The 19549-nt window shown below is 42.5% G+C and overlaps 1 protein-coding gene across 1 annotated transcript; it reads right to left on the minus strand.

The window, feature by feature from the left end:
• Positions 1-1507: 1507 nt before the first annotated feature.
• LOC123993533 (SAM and SH3 domain-containing protein 3-like) lies at positions 1508-17813 on the minus strand. Its single transcript, XM_046295788.1, has 8 exons — positions 17633-17813; positions 14746-14835; positions 12566-12700; positions 9685-9823; positions 9227-9384; positions 3574-3792; positions 3162-3306; positions 1508-2408 (listed from the first exon to the last, which is right to left on the minus strand). Exons 1-8 carry the CDS (start codon positions 17699-17701, stop codon positions 2164-2166), a joined length of 1200 nt encoding a protein of 399 aa, XP_046151744.1. The 5' UTR covers positions 17702-17813; the 3' UTR covers positions 1508-2163.
• Between the last annotated feature and the right edge of the window lie 1736 nt (positions 17814-19549).

The following is a 19549-nucleotide window of genomic DNA, read 5'->3' on the forward strand; positions in this document are numbered from 1 at the left end:
GTTTAGACAAGCAGACTGATTCTGATATGTTACCACTAATTGGTCTTTTGACCAATCAGATCAGCTCTAAAAAAGATCTGTGATTGGTCAAAAATATAAATTTAATGTAAAAAAATATTGGTCTGGTTGTCTAAACGTTGCCCTTGTGTGTCACAAATGGCATTTAACACCCTCAACCCTACCTCCAACCTTCTTCCCTGACCCCCCACACTACCTCACTTACCCTCCAACCTTCCTCCCTGACCCCCCACACAACCTCCAATCTACACCCACCCTCAACCCATTCCTCCACACTACCAACCTTCCCTTCCCTCCAACCTTCCTCCCTGACCCCCACACTACCTCAACCTACATCCCTCCTACCTCCCTCCAACCTTCCTCCAACCTACTCCATCCCTCCAACCTTTCCTCCCTACTACTACATCCCTCCAATCTTCCTCCCTGACCCTCCACACTACCTCCAACCTACCTCCCTCCGACCCTCCCCACTACCTCCAACCTACATCCCTCCTACCTCCCTCCCTACTACATCCCTCCAACCTTCCTCCCCGACCCTCCCCACTACCTCCCTCCCTACTACATCCCTCCAACCTTCCTCCCTGACCCTCCCTACTACCTCCAACCTACATCCATCTTACCTCCCTCCCTACTGCATCCCTCCAACCTTCCCCCTACTACTACATCCCTCCAACCTTCCTCCCTGACCCTCCCTACTACCTCCAACCTACATCCCTCTTACCTCCCTCCCTACTACATCCCTCCAACCTTCCTCCCTACTACTACATCCCTCCAATCTTCCTCCCTGACCCTCCACACTACCTCCAACCTACATCCCTCCTACCTCCCTCCCTACTACTACATCCCTCCAATCTTCCTCCCTGACCCTCCCCACTACCTCCCAGTGAGCCTTGTCTTTACTGGACTCAACCCATTGACCTGACACTAAGCTCTGCCCACTAAGCTTTTGTCCAACTCCGGACTATTTTCAAAGGTTGTCAAAGAAGATCTGCTCACAATCAATTATATGAATCATCTTCACCGGTCTAAAAATTTGAGCACAATCAGAACGTGGATAAAATCAGGACACATGTTGGCACCAGGTATAAACGGCACTATTAACAGTGCTCTCTGTGTGCAGTGGTAGGGTTCTGTCCTATAGTGTCTCTTGTGTAATGCCCAGGTTAATTGACTATAAACTGAATACAGAAAAGTCTACCTAACAACTATGACAGACAATACAGATGTTAACACAAGATTTTTAACTAGGCAAGTCAATTAATAACAAGTCAATTAAGAACAAATTCTTATTTACAATGATGACCTACGCTGGGCCAGTTGTGCGCCGCCCTATGGGACTCCCAATCATGGCTGGTTGTGATACAGCCTGGATTCGAACCAGGGTGTCTGTAGTGACGCCTCTAGCACTGAGATGTAGTGTCTTAGACCGCTGTGCCACTCGGTAGCCCTTTAGCTTTGGTGGTGTCAAATGTGTAAAAGTCCACATATATTCATGGTTTTATTTCAGTTTATTTCCCAAATAACAGATGAAAAAAAACATTACACATCAACACAATTAAAATGTTAAAAATGAACAGAGCTTGACAGAATAAAGGATTTTTTTTAAAGTTACAGAAAATGTATATTTCCTACCTATCCGTTGATGGGAATATGAAATACGTGACCATATCAGGTCAGAAACACATTGAAGAATATCACAATTTGTATGTCCTCACTAAGGTCTTTAATATCCATGTCAGAACTAATAGTAGCCTGGAAAGATGACAAGGCGGCTCTGAGTTGATACAAAATCCACTCAGGCCTGCTCAAATGACATGGTATCAGTGAAAAGGATGACACTTGCACAATCAATTCGTATTTACAGTTTGACCACACCAAGCTTTCAAAAGTCTTGTATTCTTCCAAAACATTTCCAATAGTTACTGGTGAAGCTCCGGCTGCTGCCTTGTGACCTTTGTTTTAAAAGTGTTCAGGCCACAAATGAAAAGACACTCCCTCTCAATATATATGGCTTAATCCTGACTATCACTCTATCCTGATAGTTTGAATCAATCAACCAATTGTCGTTGGCTTTTGATAAAATGTCCATCAGTACAGTCAACCAACCAACCAAGGCTCATCAATTCCAGAGCCTCTCTTCAGTATTCAGGTGACCACTACATCCACTGTAAGCTCCTGCAGTTGCTCCTCAACAGAACTCAGCTGACCCTCTTCAACCTGGTGCTGCTCTGGCTCCCGGTTAGACTTCTGCTCTGTACCTGGCTCTCCCTCTGGTTCATGGCGCCCTTTCTCCAGGTTTTCTGTGCTCTCGAAGCAGCCCGAGTCCCTGGGTACATCACCCTTCTCCTCAACGCTACTTACCTCCTCCTCTGGCTCAGACTCATCATCCGCTGAGAGGGACAAAGACAGACAACCATCACCTCAAGTGTTGGTACAAATGCCATTTTCAGTATGTGCCTCTAACGTTTTGACTTGACTTTTAAATTGCCTTTAAGTGCAGTGTGGTTCGTTTGAATCCTGGCCATAATGTATGTCATTAGAACAGGGAAGCATGTCGGAGCTGCTAGCCCCTCAGGCTAAGGGCCAACCAAGTGGTTATGTTCCAAGCAGAGGAAACAGCTAGAGAAAGGTGTTTAAATGAGGGCTAATGATCTGGCTGGAGGAAAGAGAGCTTCCATATCAAAAGTGTTTCTGAGGGCCAAATGGGGTTTCCTACAGGCTAATGAGCACAACCAGAAAATGTGAGCGGAATGTTGTACCATTACTGTACAGTGAGCCTCATAAGCTAATTAGCGAACAGTTTTCCCAGAAAGGAGAGAAAGCTGGTGATAGCACTGTACAGAGAAAAGAGTACACTTCTAGGCCTTGCTGAACATGTCCTGCATTACATTACATCTTGAAGTACCACATAAGAGGCTATGAGGGAGGCTCCCAAGTAGAAGGTCAAATTGACTGTATATACAAATAAATATATGCAATTTGCTGATTGATTTCAAGTACATTATTGCATCGACTAGCTGCAGTAAATAATGGTATCTGTGTGTGGTGGGCCTCCTGTCGGTGTGTTTATGTGTGATCATAATGTGATCATGGGCCTCCTATAGTGCGAGTACGTTGTTATATGGAATGGATAGTGGACCTACATTCACGCAGCAGCTCAGTAGCAGTCAGGATCTTTGTACGTTGTTCGGCATCTGTGATGTTGAGCTCATTGAGGTGGGACTCCTTCAGTCCGCTAAAGTCCTCCAGGCTCTGGAAGCCATGCATAGACAGCAAAGAGCCCAGCTCCTGAACGACAGGGAGAAGCATCACATTAGCATTAGCATTACACAAAATCCAAAAAGAAAGGTTAATTGACAGGGAATTATGAGTGCTTCGAATTAATTGCAATTATATGAGATATGTGGTCAGGTATTTATCCAATTTCACTGAGGTCTTTATACAGCTCTCAGTGTTTAAACTCTTCCCAACTCAACTGATCCAAGTTAGTAATGATTGCGTTCTATAAGCCACCTGTCTATTTTAATCTCTGAGATTAAGATATGATTGTCTTACGATGAGACCGATCCTCTCCAGAACTTCCTCCAGGGTCTGGGGCTTGTCTTTGGCCATGGATCGGCGGTTCTTGCCGGAGCACCTCTTCCTCATGGGCGGTGTGGTCTCGTCCGGTAGGATGTTGACGTAGATGAACTTAAAGGTGCCCACCTTGTTGTTGAGCTTCCCCGTCCATGTGCCCACCGGGTCTTTCTCAATTATCTGGATGATGTCACCTTTCTGCAGGAGAAACAGTGAATGATGACTACCTCCATCCAAACACGATCTGCATTCCAGTTACATAAACAGTGAATGATGACTACCTCCATCCAAACACGATCTGCAGTTACATAAACAGTGAATGATGACTACCTCCATCCAAACACAATCTGCAGTTACATAAACAGTGAATGATAACTACCTCCATCCAAACACAATCTGCAGTTACATAAACAGTGAATGATAACTACCTCCATCCAAACATGATCTGCAGTTACATAAACAGTGAATGATGACTACCTCCATCCAAACATAATCTGCAGTTACATAAACAGTGAATGATGACTACCTCCATCCAAACACAATCTGCAGTTACATAAACAGTGAATGATGACTACCTCCATCCAAACACGATCTGCATTCCAGTTACATAAACAGTGAATGATGACTACCTCCATCCAAACACGATCTGCAGTTACATAAACAGTGAATGATGACTACCTCCATCCAAACATGATCTGCAGTTACATAAACAGTGAATGATGACTACCTCCATCCAAACACGATCTGCAGTTACATAAACAGTGAATGATGACTACCTCCATCCAAACACGATCTGCATTCCAAACACGATCTGTTACATAAACAATGAATGATGACTACCTCCATCCAAACACGATCTGCATTCCAGTTACATAAACAGTGAATGATGACTACCTCCATCCAAACATGATCTGCATTCCAGTTACATAAACAGTGAATGATAACTACCTCCATCCAAACACGATCTGCATTCCAGTTACATAAACAGTGAATGATGACTACCTCCATCCAAACACGATCTGCATTCCAGTTACATAAACAGTGAATGATGACTACCTCCATCCAAACACGATCTGCATTCCAGTTACATAAACAATGAATGATGACTACCCAAACACGATCTGCATCCAAATAAACAGTGAATGATGACTACCTCCATCTGATCTGCATTCCAGTTACATAAACAGTGAATGATGACTACCTCCATCCAAACATGATCTGCATTCCAGTTACATAAACAGTGAATGATGACTACCTCCATCCAAACACGATCTGCATTCCAGTTACATAAACAGTGAATGATGACTACCTCCATCCAAACATAAACAGATCTGCATTCCAGTTACATAAACAGTGAATGATGACTACCTCCATCCAAACACGATCTGCATTCCAGTTACATAAACAGTGAATGATGACTACCTCCATCCAAACACGATCTGCAGTTACATAAACAGTGAATGATGACTATAAAACACGATCTGAATTACATAAACAGAATGATGACTACCTCCATCCAAACACGATCTGCATTCCAGTTACATAAACAGTGAATGATGACTACCTCCATCCAAACATGATCTGCATTCCAGTTACATAAACAGTGAATGATAACTACCTCCATCCAAACATGATCTGCATTCCAGTTACATGAACAGTGAATGATGACTACCTCCATCCAAACACGATCTGCATTCCAGTTACATAAACAGTGAATGATGACTACCTCCATCCAAACACGATCTGCATTCCAGTTACATAAACAGTGAATGATGACTACCTCCATCCAAACACGATCTGCATTCCAGTTACATAAACAATGAATGATGACTACCTCCATCCAAACACGATCTGCATTCCAGTTACATAAACAGTGAATGATGACTACCTCCATCCAAACATGATCTGCATTCCAGTTACATAAACAGTGAATGATAACTACCTCCATCCAAACATGATCTGCAGTTACATAAACAGTGAATGATGACTACCTCCAAACACAATCCAAAACAGTGATCTGCATTCCAGTTACATAAACAGTGAATGATGACTACCTCCATCCAAACACAATCTGCAGTTACATAAACAGTGAATGATGACTACCTCCATCCAAACACAATCTGCATTCCAGTTACATAAAGAGTGAATGATGACTACCTCCATCCAAACACGATCTGCATTCCAGTTACATAAACAGTGAATGATGACTACCTCCATCCAAACATGATCTGCAGTTACATAAACAGTGAATGATGACTACCTCCATCCAAACACGATCTGCATTCCAGTTACATAAACAGTGAATGATGACTACCTCCATCCAAACACGATCTGCATTCCAGTTACATAAACAGTGAATGATGACTACCTCCATCCAAACACAATCTGCAGTTACATAAACAGTGAATGATGACTACCTCCATCCAAACACGATCTGCATTCCAGTTACATAAACAGTGAATGATGACTACCTCCATCCAAACACGATCTGCATTCCAGTTACATAAACAATGAATGATGACTACCTCCATCCAAACATGATCTGCATTCCAGTTACATAAACTGTGAATGATGACTACATCCATCCAAACATGATCTGCAGTTACATAAACAGTGAATGATGACTACCTCCATCCAAACATGATCTGCATTCCAGTTACATAAACAGTGAATGATGACTACCTCCATCCAAACACAATCTGCAGTTACATAAACAGTGAATGATGACTACCTCCATCCAAACACAATCTGCATTCCAGTTACATAAAGAGTGAATGATGACTACCTCCATCCAAACACGATCTGCATTCCAGTTACATAAACAGTGAATGATGACTACCTCCATCCAAACATGATCTGCAGTTACATAAACAGTGAATGATGACTACCTCCATCCAAACACGATCTGCATTCCAGTTACATAAACAGTGAATGATGACTACCTCCATCCAAACATGATCTGCAGTTACATAAACAGTGAATGATGACTACCTCCATCCAAACATGATCTGCATTCCAGTTACATAAACAGTGAATGATGACTACCTCCATCCAAACACAATCTGCATTCCAGTTACATAAACAGTGAATGAAGTCTACCTCCATCCAAACATGATCTGCATTCCAGTTACATAAACAGTGAATGATAACTACCTCCATCCAAACACGATCTGCATTCCAGTTACATGAACAGTGAATGATGACTACCTCCATCCAAACACGATCTGCATTCCAGTTACATAAACAGTGAATGATGACTACCTCCATCCAAACACGATCTGCATTCCAGTTACATAAACAGTGAATGATGACTACCTCCATCCAAACACGATCTGCATTCCAGTTACATAAACAGTGAATGATGACTACCTCCATCCAAACACGATCTGCATTCCAGTTACATAAACAGTGAATGATGACTACCTCCATCCAAACACGATCTGCATTCCAGTTACATAAACAGTGAATGATGACTACCTCCATCCAAACACGATCTGCATTCCAGTTACATAAACAATGAATGATGACTACCTCCATCCAAACACGATCTGCATTCCAGTTACATAAACAGTGAATGATGACTACCTCCATCCAAACACGATCTGCAGTTACATAAACAGTGAATGATGACTACCTCCATCCAAACATGATCTGCATTCCAGTTACATAAACAGTGAATGATGACTACCTCCATCCAAACACGATCTGCATTCCAGTTACATAAACAGTGAATGATGACTACCTCCATCCAAACATGATCTGCAGTTACATAAACAGTGAATGATGACTACCTCCATCCAAACACAATCTGCATTCCAGTTACATAAACAGTGAATGATGACTACCTCCATCCAAACACGATCTGCATTCCAGTTACATAAACAGTGAATGATGACTACCTCCATCCAAACATGATCTGCAGTTACATAAACAGTGAATGATGACTACCTCCATCCAAACATGATCTGGCACGACTCCAACACCATCATTAAGTTTGCAGACGACAACAGTGGTAGGCCTGATCACCGACAATGACGAGACAGCCTATAGGGAGGAGGTCAGAGACCTGGCCGGGTGGTGCCAGAATAACAACCTATCCCTCAAGGTAACCAAGACTAAGGAGATGATTGTGGACTGGAGGACCGAGCACACCCCCATTCTCATCGACAGGGCTGTAGTGGAGCAGGTTGAGAACTTCAAGTTCCTTGGTGTCCACATCAATAACAAACTAGAATGGTCCAGACACACCAAGACAGTCCATTCCCCCTCAGGAAACTAAAAGGATTTGGCATGGATCCTCAAAAGGCTCTACAGCTGCAACATTGAGAGCATCCTGACTGGTTGCATCACGGCCTTTGACCGCAAAGCCCTACAGAGGGTAGTGCGTACGGGGCCCAGTACATCACAGAGGCTAAGCTGCCTGCCATCCAGGACCTCAACACCAGGTGGTGTCAGAGGAAGGCCCTAAAAATTGTCAAAGACCCCAGTCATAGACTGTTCTCTCTACTACTGCATGGCAAGCGGTACCAGAGTGCCAAGTCTTGGACAAAAAGGCTTCTCAACAGTTTTTACCCCCAAGCCAGAAAACGCCTGAACAGGTAATCAAATGGCTATTTGCATTATGTGCCTCCCCCCAACCCCTCTTTTTACGCTGCTGCTACTCTCTGTTTTTCATATATGCACAGTCACTTTAACTATACATACTACCTCAATTGGACCGACCAACCAGTGCTCCCGCACATTGGCTAACCGGGCTATCTGCATAGTGTCCCACCCACCAACACCCTCTTTTACACTACTGCTACTCTGTTCATCATATATACATAGTCACTTTAACCATAACTACATGTACATACTACCTCAACCAGCCTGACTAACCGGTGTCTGTATGTAGCCTCGTTACTTTTACAGCCTGTTGTTTTATTTCTTTACTTACCTATTGTTCACCTAATACCTTTTTTGCACTGTTGGTTAGAGCCTTTAAGTCAGCATTTCACTGTAAGGTCTACACTTGTTGTATTCAGTGACCATGACAAATAAACTTTGATTTGATTTGAGTTACATGCTATAAGATCACATACATTTGTGCTATATGTCACTCTATACTTCACTGAGCTACTCTAATACTACTGTAATTGTACCCTACAAAGGGCAATGTCATTGGGATATTTTTTAGAACAGAGGAAAGAGTGCCTCCTACTGACCCTCCAACACCACTTCCAGCTGCATCTGGTCTCCCATCCAGGGACCGACCAGGACCAACCCTGCTTTGCTTCAGAAGCAAGCCAGCAGTGGGATGCAGGGTGGTTTGCTGCTGGCAATACTACAGTAATTGTACACTTCACTGAGCTACTATAATACTACTGTAATTGTATTCTTCACTGAGCTACTGTAATTATGTGATATGTCTAATCTGATCAGCGCTCAGTAAGATTGGCTCCTGCAGAGAGTCAGCCATGGATAATGATTAAGGAACCATTATTTTATTTCACAATCTGTTAACAAGTTCCCTAGGGAGGGTCTTACTCGGTAGTCTGCCTGAACCAGTATAAATGCTGAGTGTTCCTTCAGTCTGGTTAAACTAGTATAAATGCGGAGGCAGACTTAAATCTGGTTAAACCAGTCTACTTACTTGGAGCTTGAGGGACTCAATGTCGTAGGGGCTGGGGATGAAGTCTGTGTGGACGCGGGCGCGACCACAGAAGGGGCCTGTGTAGGGAGGACTGGACTCCTCCAGCCTCATGCTGTCTCTCTGGCTGTAGCCACTGTCTAGGCTCTGGCGGTCCCCACCTGCAGCACACATAGACAGACAATCGCAGGCATTGTCAGCTTATCTAACAGCCTTATAGTCCCATGAAGGGTTTCCCTGAAAATAAGAAGCTGAACTATACTCAAAACTTTTAGCCATACCATTCCAATATTCCCAAGCTTGTGGCTGTGCCATGATTTGTAATGTGAGCGCCCAGCAACCCTGGACATGTCTATGATTAAAATTCATATCTACTATGGGCTTCTGGTTTGAATGTAGTGGGGGTTAGCTTTATGTACTTGACTTGTTAGACAGGTTCAGTAAAATATATTTTTGTTTACACCCAGAGAGCTGGCGGGCGAGGGGGCTGTAGATGGTGTCCTCTGAGCCTGTGGAGCACACGGAGGTCCTATTGCCTGCTGTCAGGTCTGGCATCCAGTCTGTGGTGGGGGACGGGGAGCCCTCCTCGCCACTTTCCCCCTGTACATAGAGGATATTGATTAGTGTTCAACAACAGACAGTGCATTCAGGTCAACATTTGCCCTAACCACAGACATACTGTATATTCATTATACAATATACATATATTTTGTTATATATATACACACACACACACACACACACACACACACACACACACACACACACACACACACACACACACACACACACACACACACACACACACACACACACACACACACACACACACACACACACACGGCCATAAAATTAGGCTGTAGTACATATACAGACAGCTTGACAACTGAGGGCCTTACATCAGAAAAGTCTCCAAAGTAGACTGTGCTGTAGTGTGGCCTCATATGGTAGAACATCTTGAAGCTGTGAAAGTCTGAACCTTTTTAGGTGCTGTTTGAATGTGACCACTAGGGGGAGACATTGCCAACCTTTTGAAAATGTTCAGGAAAAGAGGTAGTGGCACATATACCGTGCGAAGTCAGAAGTTTACATAGAGTTTAGCCAAGTACATTTAAACTCAGTTTTTCACAATTCCTGACATTTAATCCTAGTAAAAATGTCCTGTCTTAGGTCAGTTAGGATCACCACTTTATTTTAAGAATGTGAAATGTCAGAATAACAGTAGAGAATGGTATTTCAGCTTCTACTTCTTTCATCACATTCCCAGTGGGTCAGAAGTTTACATACACTCAACTAGTATTTGGTAGCATTGCCTTTAAATTGTTTAACTTGGGTCAAATGTTTTGGGTAGCCTTCCACAAGCTTCCCACAATAAGTTGGGTGAATTTTGGCCCATTGCTCCTGACAGAGCTGTTGTAACTGGGTCAGGTTTGTAGACCTCCTTGCTCACACTCTTTTTCAGTTCTGCCCAAACATTTTCTATGGGGTTGAGGCTTTGTGATGACCACTCCAATACCTTGACTTTGTTGTCCTTAAGCCGTTTTGCCACAACTTAGGAAGTATGCTTGGGGTCATTGTCCATTTGGGAGACCCATTTGCGACCAAGCTATAACTTTGTGACTGATGTCTTGAGATGTTGCTTCAATATATCCATATTTTTCCTTCCTCATGATGCCATATGTTTGTGAAGTGCACCAGTCACTCCTGCAGCAAAGCACCCTCACTACATGATGCTGCCCTGCACCCCCGTGCTTCACAGTTGGGATGGTGTTCTTTTGCTTGCAAGCCTCACCCTTTTGCCTCCAAACATAATGATGGTCATTATGGTCAAACAGTTCTATTTTGGTTTAATTAGAGGACCAGAGGACATTTCTACAAAAAGTAAGATATTTGTCCCCATGTGTAGTTGCAAACCGTAGTCTGGCTTTTTTTATGGCGGTTTTGGAGCTGTGGCTTCTTCCTTGCTGAGCAGCCTTTCATGTTATGTGGATATAGGACTCGTTTTACTGTGGATGTAGATACTTTTGTACTTGTTTCCTCCAGCATCTTCACAAGGTCCTTTGCTGTTGTTCTGCGATTGATTTTCACTTTTTGCACCAAAATACATTCATCTCTAGGAGACAGAACGCGTCTCCTTCCTGAGCGGAATGATGGCTGTGTGGTCCCGTGGGGTTTATACTTGAGTAGTATTGTTTGTACAGATGAACGTGGTACCTTCAGGCATTTAGAAATTGTTCCCAAGGATGAACCAGTCTTGTGGAGGTCTACAAAAAAAAATGCTGAGGTCTTGATTGATTTCTTTTGATTTTCCCATGATGTCAAGCAAAGAGGCACTGAGTTTGAACGTAGGCATTGAATACATCCACAGGTACACCTCCAATTGACTCAAATTATGTCACTTAGCCTATCAGAAGCTTCTAAAGCCATGACATCATTTTCTGGAATTTTCAAAGCTGTTTAAAGGCACAATCAACTTAGTGTATGTAAACTTCTGACCCACTGGAATTGTGATAAAGTGAATTAGAAGTAAAATAATCTGTCTGTAAAAAATTGTTGGAAAAATTACTTGTGTCATGCACAAAGTAGATGACCTAACCGACTTGCCAAAACTATAGTTTGTTAACAAGACATTTGTGGAGTGGTGGGAAAATTAGTTTTAATGACTCCAACCTAAGTGTATGTAAACTTCCAACTTCAACTGTGTGTGTGTATATATATATATATATATATATATATATATACACACACACAGTAAAACCCACAGTTCTTTGTGACATCGGCTGATGTTAAAAGGGCTTTATAAATCAATTTGATTGAAATTGGATTGATTATTATATATTATTATATATTATTATTATATATTATTATTATTATTATATTATTATATTATATATATGTAGATATATCCATGATCACTCAAATGAAGTGTGTCATTTTCAGGGTTAAACTAAATATCTATGCCTAAAATTGCGTTTTTTTATTTCACACATTTAAAACTATATTTGAATATAAATTAGTTGTGCAATCATACATTATGTTCATATTGACAATATAATTGTCATTTTTGTAGACAACAGTCAGTTATGATGATTTTTTGGGTAAGAAGACCTACCCACGATGTTAGGGTTGTGACTAGATTACTTTTCATAACAGGTGACCATTTTAGCTCACCCTAACCCTTTTCCTAACCTTAACCTAATTCTTGTAAACTACCACTTTAATTCTCCTAACCTGTTATGAAAAAGTAACTTCCGGTCATCGCTGTACTCCACCTACCTGATGTTAGCTTTGGAACCAAACCAGATGTACTACATTACCCATAATACATCACCCTACACTTACCCCCTCTGCCAGAGCCTTCTGTACCCTCTTGGAGGTTTTACGGGTCATGGTGCGTGAGATGACGTTACGCCACGACTTCTTCCCCTGCTTACTGCCACTCTTCACTGTCTCCTCCTCAGACACATCCTCCGGCACCTAGAGGGTTACTTTTGGTTACCATTTCAACATCTACTTAAGTTAATTTTTGTAAGGTGGGGGTGATGTGCACTGCTGTTATCTGTGTAGGATCACAAGAATTGTGAATTCTCTGACACAAATTAAGTGCACAGGGTCACCTAATCTAACTGTTTTTATTCACTAAAATTAAAGTTATCACAGTAACTTGGGTGGGGATGTCCTCTAGTGGTCCACACGCACTAGCAATTCTCTCACTCACACACACACACACACACACACACACACACACACACACACACACACACACACACACACACACACACACACACACACACACACACACACACACACACACACACACACACACAGCAATGTGTGACGTGAATCCGTGATTGGGACACTGTCGGTGAAAATGCTTCCAGTAAAGCTTGGCTGTGATGAAAGCTTGTGTGTGTCACTGGCAGCAGGCCAGAACATTTTGACCTGAAGGCGCTGTATTGGTGAGAGAACAGAACAGAGTAGAACAGAACAGAGCAGAGTAAAACAGAACAGAGCAGAGTAAAACATAGCAGAGTAAAATAGAACAGAGTAGAACAGAGCAGAGTCGAACAGAGCAGAGTCGAACAGAGCAGAGTCGAACAGAGCAGAGTCTAACAGAACAGAACAGAGTCGAACAGAGCAGAGTAAAACAGAGCAGAGCAGAGTAGAACAGAGCAGAGTAGAACAGAGCAGAGTCAGAACAGAGCAGAGTAGAACAGAGCAGAGTAGAACAGAGCAGAGCAGAGCAGAACAGAGGAGAGCAAAACAGAACAGAGCAGAACAGTGTAGAACAGAGCAGAACAGTGTAGAACAGAGCAGAACAGTGTAGAACAGAGCAGAACAGTGTAGAACAGAGCAGAAAATAACATAACAGAGCATGGTACAGTCAGCACCACAGAGAGTTAGACTAATTCCTCCTCACAGGGCTACAATCAGACAGTACGGCTGTGTAGTTAACACGGAAGCCTTCAGCCCCAACTTCAGCATAACAGACCACATGTGCTGTAAACAAATACTACAGATTTCTCACATACATAGAGCAAATAGAGACATACTCTCTCACGCTGGCATGCATTTGTACACACACACGAGCACAGGCACACAAACACATACCGTACACACACTATACATGCTTGTGCACAGAAAGATAGGACTGGAACAAAATAATCCCTAAACAAAATCATAGGAGCAGCACGTGGGTCGATAGCTCATAATTAAACCATGTCCCTCACAGTTAATGGAACCGATAGGTTCTGGAGATGTCATTAGCTGGAGTGAATGGATCCCACTGTGAAGAACCATAAGTTCCCTGCTTGACTTCACAGAGAACATCCTGCTTGTTTATTTCAGTCCCGTCTCTTGACGTTTACACACAATTCTAAGCTTCATCCTCTGTGAACTTCCTCTCCTTGTCGAATACTCCTTCTGAACTGCTGTCTCTGTCTTCCAGTCATACGGTTTGTAAAACTACAGTAGCAAAATAACAGTGCTGTCTATTTCAGTTTGATGCTATTGTCATCAATGTGAAAGTTAGGAAGTACAGAACTTGGCTATTGGTTGTTTGACAGGTCTTTGTTTTGGGCAATTTTGGGAAGCATAAACTGCAAACTTCCTTCATGGTTAAAGATTCAAACACTTACGTGAGTTTGCCCTTTGTGTTCATTAAATAGACAGTGTGCGGTGAATGTGGGTATGGATGAAAGCAGTATGTCCCCCGTCGAGGAACAACCACTTTTAGAAAACAGAGAGACTGAAACAAACTATGTATTTCCATAATCAATGGTTGGTATCAAACTGTTACATGATGGAACTATGATGTGTTTGACTGCTAATGGAAGACAACAGAGGCTTTTGTTTGTAACAGAGGTAGTTTGGTGAACCATGCTCGTGCGATGAATAACCTTGTCTGAGCCCTGAAGAATTGCATTAGCTTCCCAAGGTCATGCCTAGGCTTTAGCTCCGCGCGCTGACACAGCGTAGTGGTGACCCGAATTCAAAACCAGTCAGTCACACTGTAAACTTACTGTGTAGTCCAAATTGAACTCCTTGTCCAGCACTACAGGCGACTTGGGCTTCATGAAGTCCTTGAAACTGCTGGACCTCTGCAGGGTGAGCTGTGGAGACAGAGAGAAATACACAAAGGACTCATGTAGAGGAGACCCAGAGAAATACACAGAGGACTCATGTAGAGGAGACCCAGAGAAATACACAGAGGACTCATGTAGAGGACCCCCAGAGAAACACACAGAGGACTCATGTAGAGGACCCCCAGAGAAACACACAGAGGACTCATGTAGAGGACCCCCAGAGAAACACACAGAGGACTCATGTAGAGGAGACCAGAGAAACACACAAAGGACTCATGTAGAGGAGACCAGAGAAACACACAGAGGACTCATGTAGAGGAGACCAGAGAAATACACAGAGGACTCATGTAGAGGAGACCAGAGAAACACGAGTCATAACAGAAGACCCTTTCAACATACAGGTCACGTCTTAAAGTCTGAAGCCTATAACATTTAATCAAAGATATTTAGGCACCCAGAGAGTTCTTCTAGTAAACTTCACAGAGACAGTTGGGATAAGAGGCAATGAGCCAGGAGAAGATAGGCATGATGTCTAAAATACAGAGCCAAAATGTCACTGTGACCTGGGTTACTGTCACCGCTCTCTGGGGGTTTAGGCCTTGTTGCCATTTAGGCCTGTGTTACAGTTTAGGCTTCTTTGGGGGTTTAGGCCTGGGTGACTGCTTAGGCCTACTGTTAACCACTTACAGTAATGACAATATTTTAAATATTTTACATTTTTGTAGCAACAACACAAACTCTGTATCATCAGGTTTCATTAAATGAGAACTTAAAAACCTTTCCTCTTATATTATGTAGAGCCTAGATCCAGCTAAATGTATCTGACCATTAGTCCTCAAAACATTTGAAACAGTTGTGTGCAGAGAGAGAGACAGACAAACGTCTAGTCTATTATTTGCGTCCTGAGATAACACCTATCACACTGATGTTTCACTATACCTGGTATCATGTCCTTATCTGTAGAGATTCACAGAATGCATCACTACATCAGACAGCCTTAGTCATAATGCTAGCTCGGCTGGTCATCATGGGATATGGAGTTATATATTACGGGATATGTAGAATGATCCACTGCTTACGCAGATATAAAGAGCCTAAACACAGATTGATAACATTATGGAATACTGTTCCCAAATGATCAAACAACCGTTATATGGCAAAGATAAAAGCTGAAGTCAGGTATATTGTGTTGGGGCCGAGTCTGTGTTGGAGCAGAGTCTGTGTTGGAGCCGAGGCTGTGTTGGAGCCGAGGCTGTGTTGGAGCCGAGGCTGTGTTGGAGCCGAGGCTGTGTTGGAGCCGAGGCTGTGTTGGAGCCTAGTCTGTGTTGGAGCCTAGTCTGTGTTGGAGCCTAGTCTGTGTTGGAGCCTAGTCTGTGTTGGAGCCTAGTCTGTGTTGGAGCCCAGTCTGTGTTGGAGCCTAGTCTGTGTTGGAGCCTAGTATGCTTTTATTTGCTCTATGCCTCTACCTCTAATCTCTCCAATGCATTTCAACAAACCTCTTCTTTTGCCTTGACATCTCTGATTCTACACTTCAGTTATGAATTTAAAATATTCCCAACTGTATACTCCAACTTGGAGTAATTACACATATGATTTGGTCTCAATTTGATACTGTACTTGTTGCTGTCTAACATTTTTCATTGTTGCAGTTCCCTATAGAGATAAGCAGCCATTACTTTCCACATGAGGCCATGGCCTATCTTCACCTCTCCTTCTTGCCCCTAGTTAAAACCCACAGGAAGTGGGTACATGTTGGCCAACTGTTGGCAGCTAATCGCTGTAGATGTCTAGACAGCCTTGGTGGCTGTGAGAAGACTACATACTAATCAAACCACTGAACCAAAGGAGGGGAACAACCACTCAGAGAAGAGAGTTTTAAGTTTAAAATGATAGGCATTAGTATAATCTAATATCCATTAGGTGATCTTGCTGAGGAGCAAATCATTTGCCTTCTCAGGCCTCAAAACACACTGAAGCCCATGTTTCAGGTACATTGACTCTACAGTGTCTTTGCTCCTGAGTCTATACAGTTGTCCTTTCTCATCCAGGGCTGATTATATTATATTACTATCGCATGTGGTGGTGAAGAGGAGCAATGGCATTAAGGTAATGAGGTGCGTTATAATGAAACCTGGATAGGAGCGTGGAACATGGGTTGCGGATGGAAAACAAGGGCACTGGTTAAGCGTAGGAGGTTAGCTGTTACCCAACCAAGCCAGTAGAGCTTTAGAGCATGAAGCCACGAAACTCTGACTCAAACTGAACTTAGCGTCTATGTCCAAGGCCAACAGCAATGAATCATACAGCAATATTAGAGAGGAACTAACGTGTTGTGCCGTGAGAAGCATTATTTCATGTTTTTAACACTGACAACCAAGGCTTCCATCTATTTCAGTTCTACGTTTTAGAATGTTTTTTCAGGTCACCACAAAGGTTTCTTCCTCTAAGCCTGTGTAGAACATCCTGTCAGTCTTTGCAGCCCATATAGGCAATAGGCTAAGAGGTGTATCTCAATGTTGGGGTTAGTCCAGTATAATGGGATGAACCAGATAAAGTAGCACTCTTCTAAATTACTCTCCACGCCGTGTTCATTCATCAGCAAGATAGAGCAACACAAAGTGTCCATCTTGTTCTATCCCATATTTTCACACAATGTACTTATTTCACTTGTTCACTTCTCATTTGGACAAATAAATAGGCCTATGCGTTTTTGATAGACATCGGAGTCCAAAGCCCTTTTTGCAGTGTGCATACAGCCCTTCTCCTCTTGTCATTGCACTTCGTATCATCATCACACACAGACAGACAACCCAAACCTCCTCACCTTCTTCTTCTGAACCTTCTCCAGCACCTGCTCCTTCTCTGAGGCGTTGGAAGGTTTTCGCCGTAACATTGTTCCTCCTGCAATTCTTTGTGGTCAATAGTGGAGAGACGGGTACCAATGCAGAATTCAGCGGCTCCTATCACTCTGTTGTCACTGCTAGAGGACAAAAAAGTAGAGACAAAAAGAGTGACTTCCTGTTTGACAGAGTGGAGCCAGAGACTGAGAGGAAGTCACATGACCACACAGGAAATGGAGAAGCAGACTTCTGTAGGCACTTTGCCAGAGAAACTCAACTTTGCTTGTATTTTTATTTTCTTTCTTTTTCTTTTCTGAATACCTTTCTGTCCTAGGATTTTTGGTTCTACACCGCTGGTGAAAGAGATGATTCATCTCTAGGTTCACAAAGAGTAATGGTTGATCTATTCAGAAAAAGTAATGGATCTAATCGAATTTCTCTAACATAGGGGATAATTAATATAAAACAGAGATTACCATTATTTCAAAAAACATTTTCTTGTAAAGATGCATGTCCCGTCGTGACAAAAATGCAGAACTAGTGATTGCCTTCCTCTCATGCTGATCTATATTTGCCTATTACAAAACAAGAACAAAATCCCATCTATCCGAGTGGGAGAAATGAATCATCTTCGCATGTTCTGCCAGTCACATTCTGTTAACAATCTCCCAAGAACACATCCCTGGGTCGCTCCTCTATTCAGTTCGCAGCAGAAGGTGACTGGAACGGGCTGCAAAAAACACTCAAACTGGACAGTTTTATCTCCATCAATACATTCAGAATAAATCATGGACACTCTTACTGACACTCATATCACATGTGCATATACTGTCATTTATACCGTCTAATGCACCTCGCCTATGTCGCTCGGCCATCGCTCATCCATATATTTATATGTACATATTCTCATTCGGTAGTTGTTGGGCAATTGTTAGATTACTTGTTAGATATGTGTGTATTAGGTAGTTGTTGAGAATTGTTAGATTACTTGTTAGATATTACTGCACTGTTGGAACTAGAAGCACAAGCATTTTGCTACACTCCCATGAACATCTGCTAACCTTGTGTATGTGACCAATAAAATCGTATTTTATTTTATTTGATCATCAATTAAATTGTGAGTTTTAATACTTGGTTGCAAATCATTTGCAGTCAATGACTGCCTGAAGTCTGGAACGCATAGACAACTCCAGATGCTGGGTTTCTTCCCTGGTGATGCTCTGCCAGGCCTTTACTGCAGCTGTCTTAAGTTCCTACTTGTTCTTGAGGCGTTTTGCCTTCAGCAAGTTAAATGCACACTCAATTGTATTCATGTCAGGTGATTGACTTGGCCATTGCAGAACATTCCACTTCTTTACCTTAAAAAGTATTGGGTTGCTTTCACAGTATGCATCGGGTCACTGTCCATCTGCACTGTGAAGGGCCGTCCAATGACTTTTGAAGCATTTGGCTGAACCTGAGCAGATAATATAGCCCTAAACACTTCAGAATTTATCCTGCTGCTTTGTCAGCAGTCACAGCATCAATGAATACCAGTTCCATTGGCAGCCATACATGCCCACTCCATAACACTACCTCCACCATGCTTTACAGATGAGGTGGTATGCTTTAGATCATGAGCAGTTTCTTCCCTTCTCCATACTCTTCTCTTCCCATCATTCTGGTACAAGTTGATCTTTGTCTAATCTGTCCATAGGATGTTGTTGCAGAACTGTAGACTTATTTAGATGTTTTTTGGCAAACTATAATCTGTTCTTCCTGTTTTTGAGGCTTACCAATGGTTTACATCTTGTGGTAAACCCTCTGTATTTCCTCTGGGGAAGTCTTCTCTTGATTGTTGACTCTGACACAGATACACCTAAACTCGCCCCTTTCAGGACCCCGTCTTTCAAAGATAATTT

Source organism: Oncorhynchus gorbuscha, linkage group LG13 (genome assembly GCF_021184085.1).
Source record: "Oncorhynchus gorbuscha isolate QuinsamMale2020 ecotype Even-year linkage group LG13, OgorEven_v1.0, whole genome shotgun sequence".
Classification (NCBI taxonomy): Eukaryota; Metazoa; Chordata; class Actinopteri; order Salmoniformes; family Salmonidae; genus Oncorhynchus; species Oncorhynchus gorbuscha.

Bases quoted from the DNA above. Each gene is read 5' to 3' on its own strand.
- LOC123993533 (XM_046295788.1), bottom strand. From the start codon at position 17,701: ATGTTACGGCGAAAACCTTCCAACGCCTCAGAGAAGGAGCAGGTGCTG. The intron at 14,836-17,632 runs GTGAGGAGGTTT...CTGTCTCCACAG, and splicing joins AGAAGGTTCAGAAGAAGAAG to CTCACCCTGCAGAGGTCCAG. The intron at 3,307-3,573 runs GTAAGACAATCA...CCTGTCGTTCAG, and splicing joins TGGAGAGGATCGGTCTCATC to GAGCTGGGCTCTTTGCTGTC.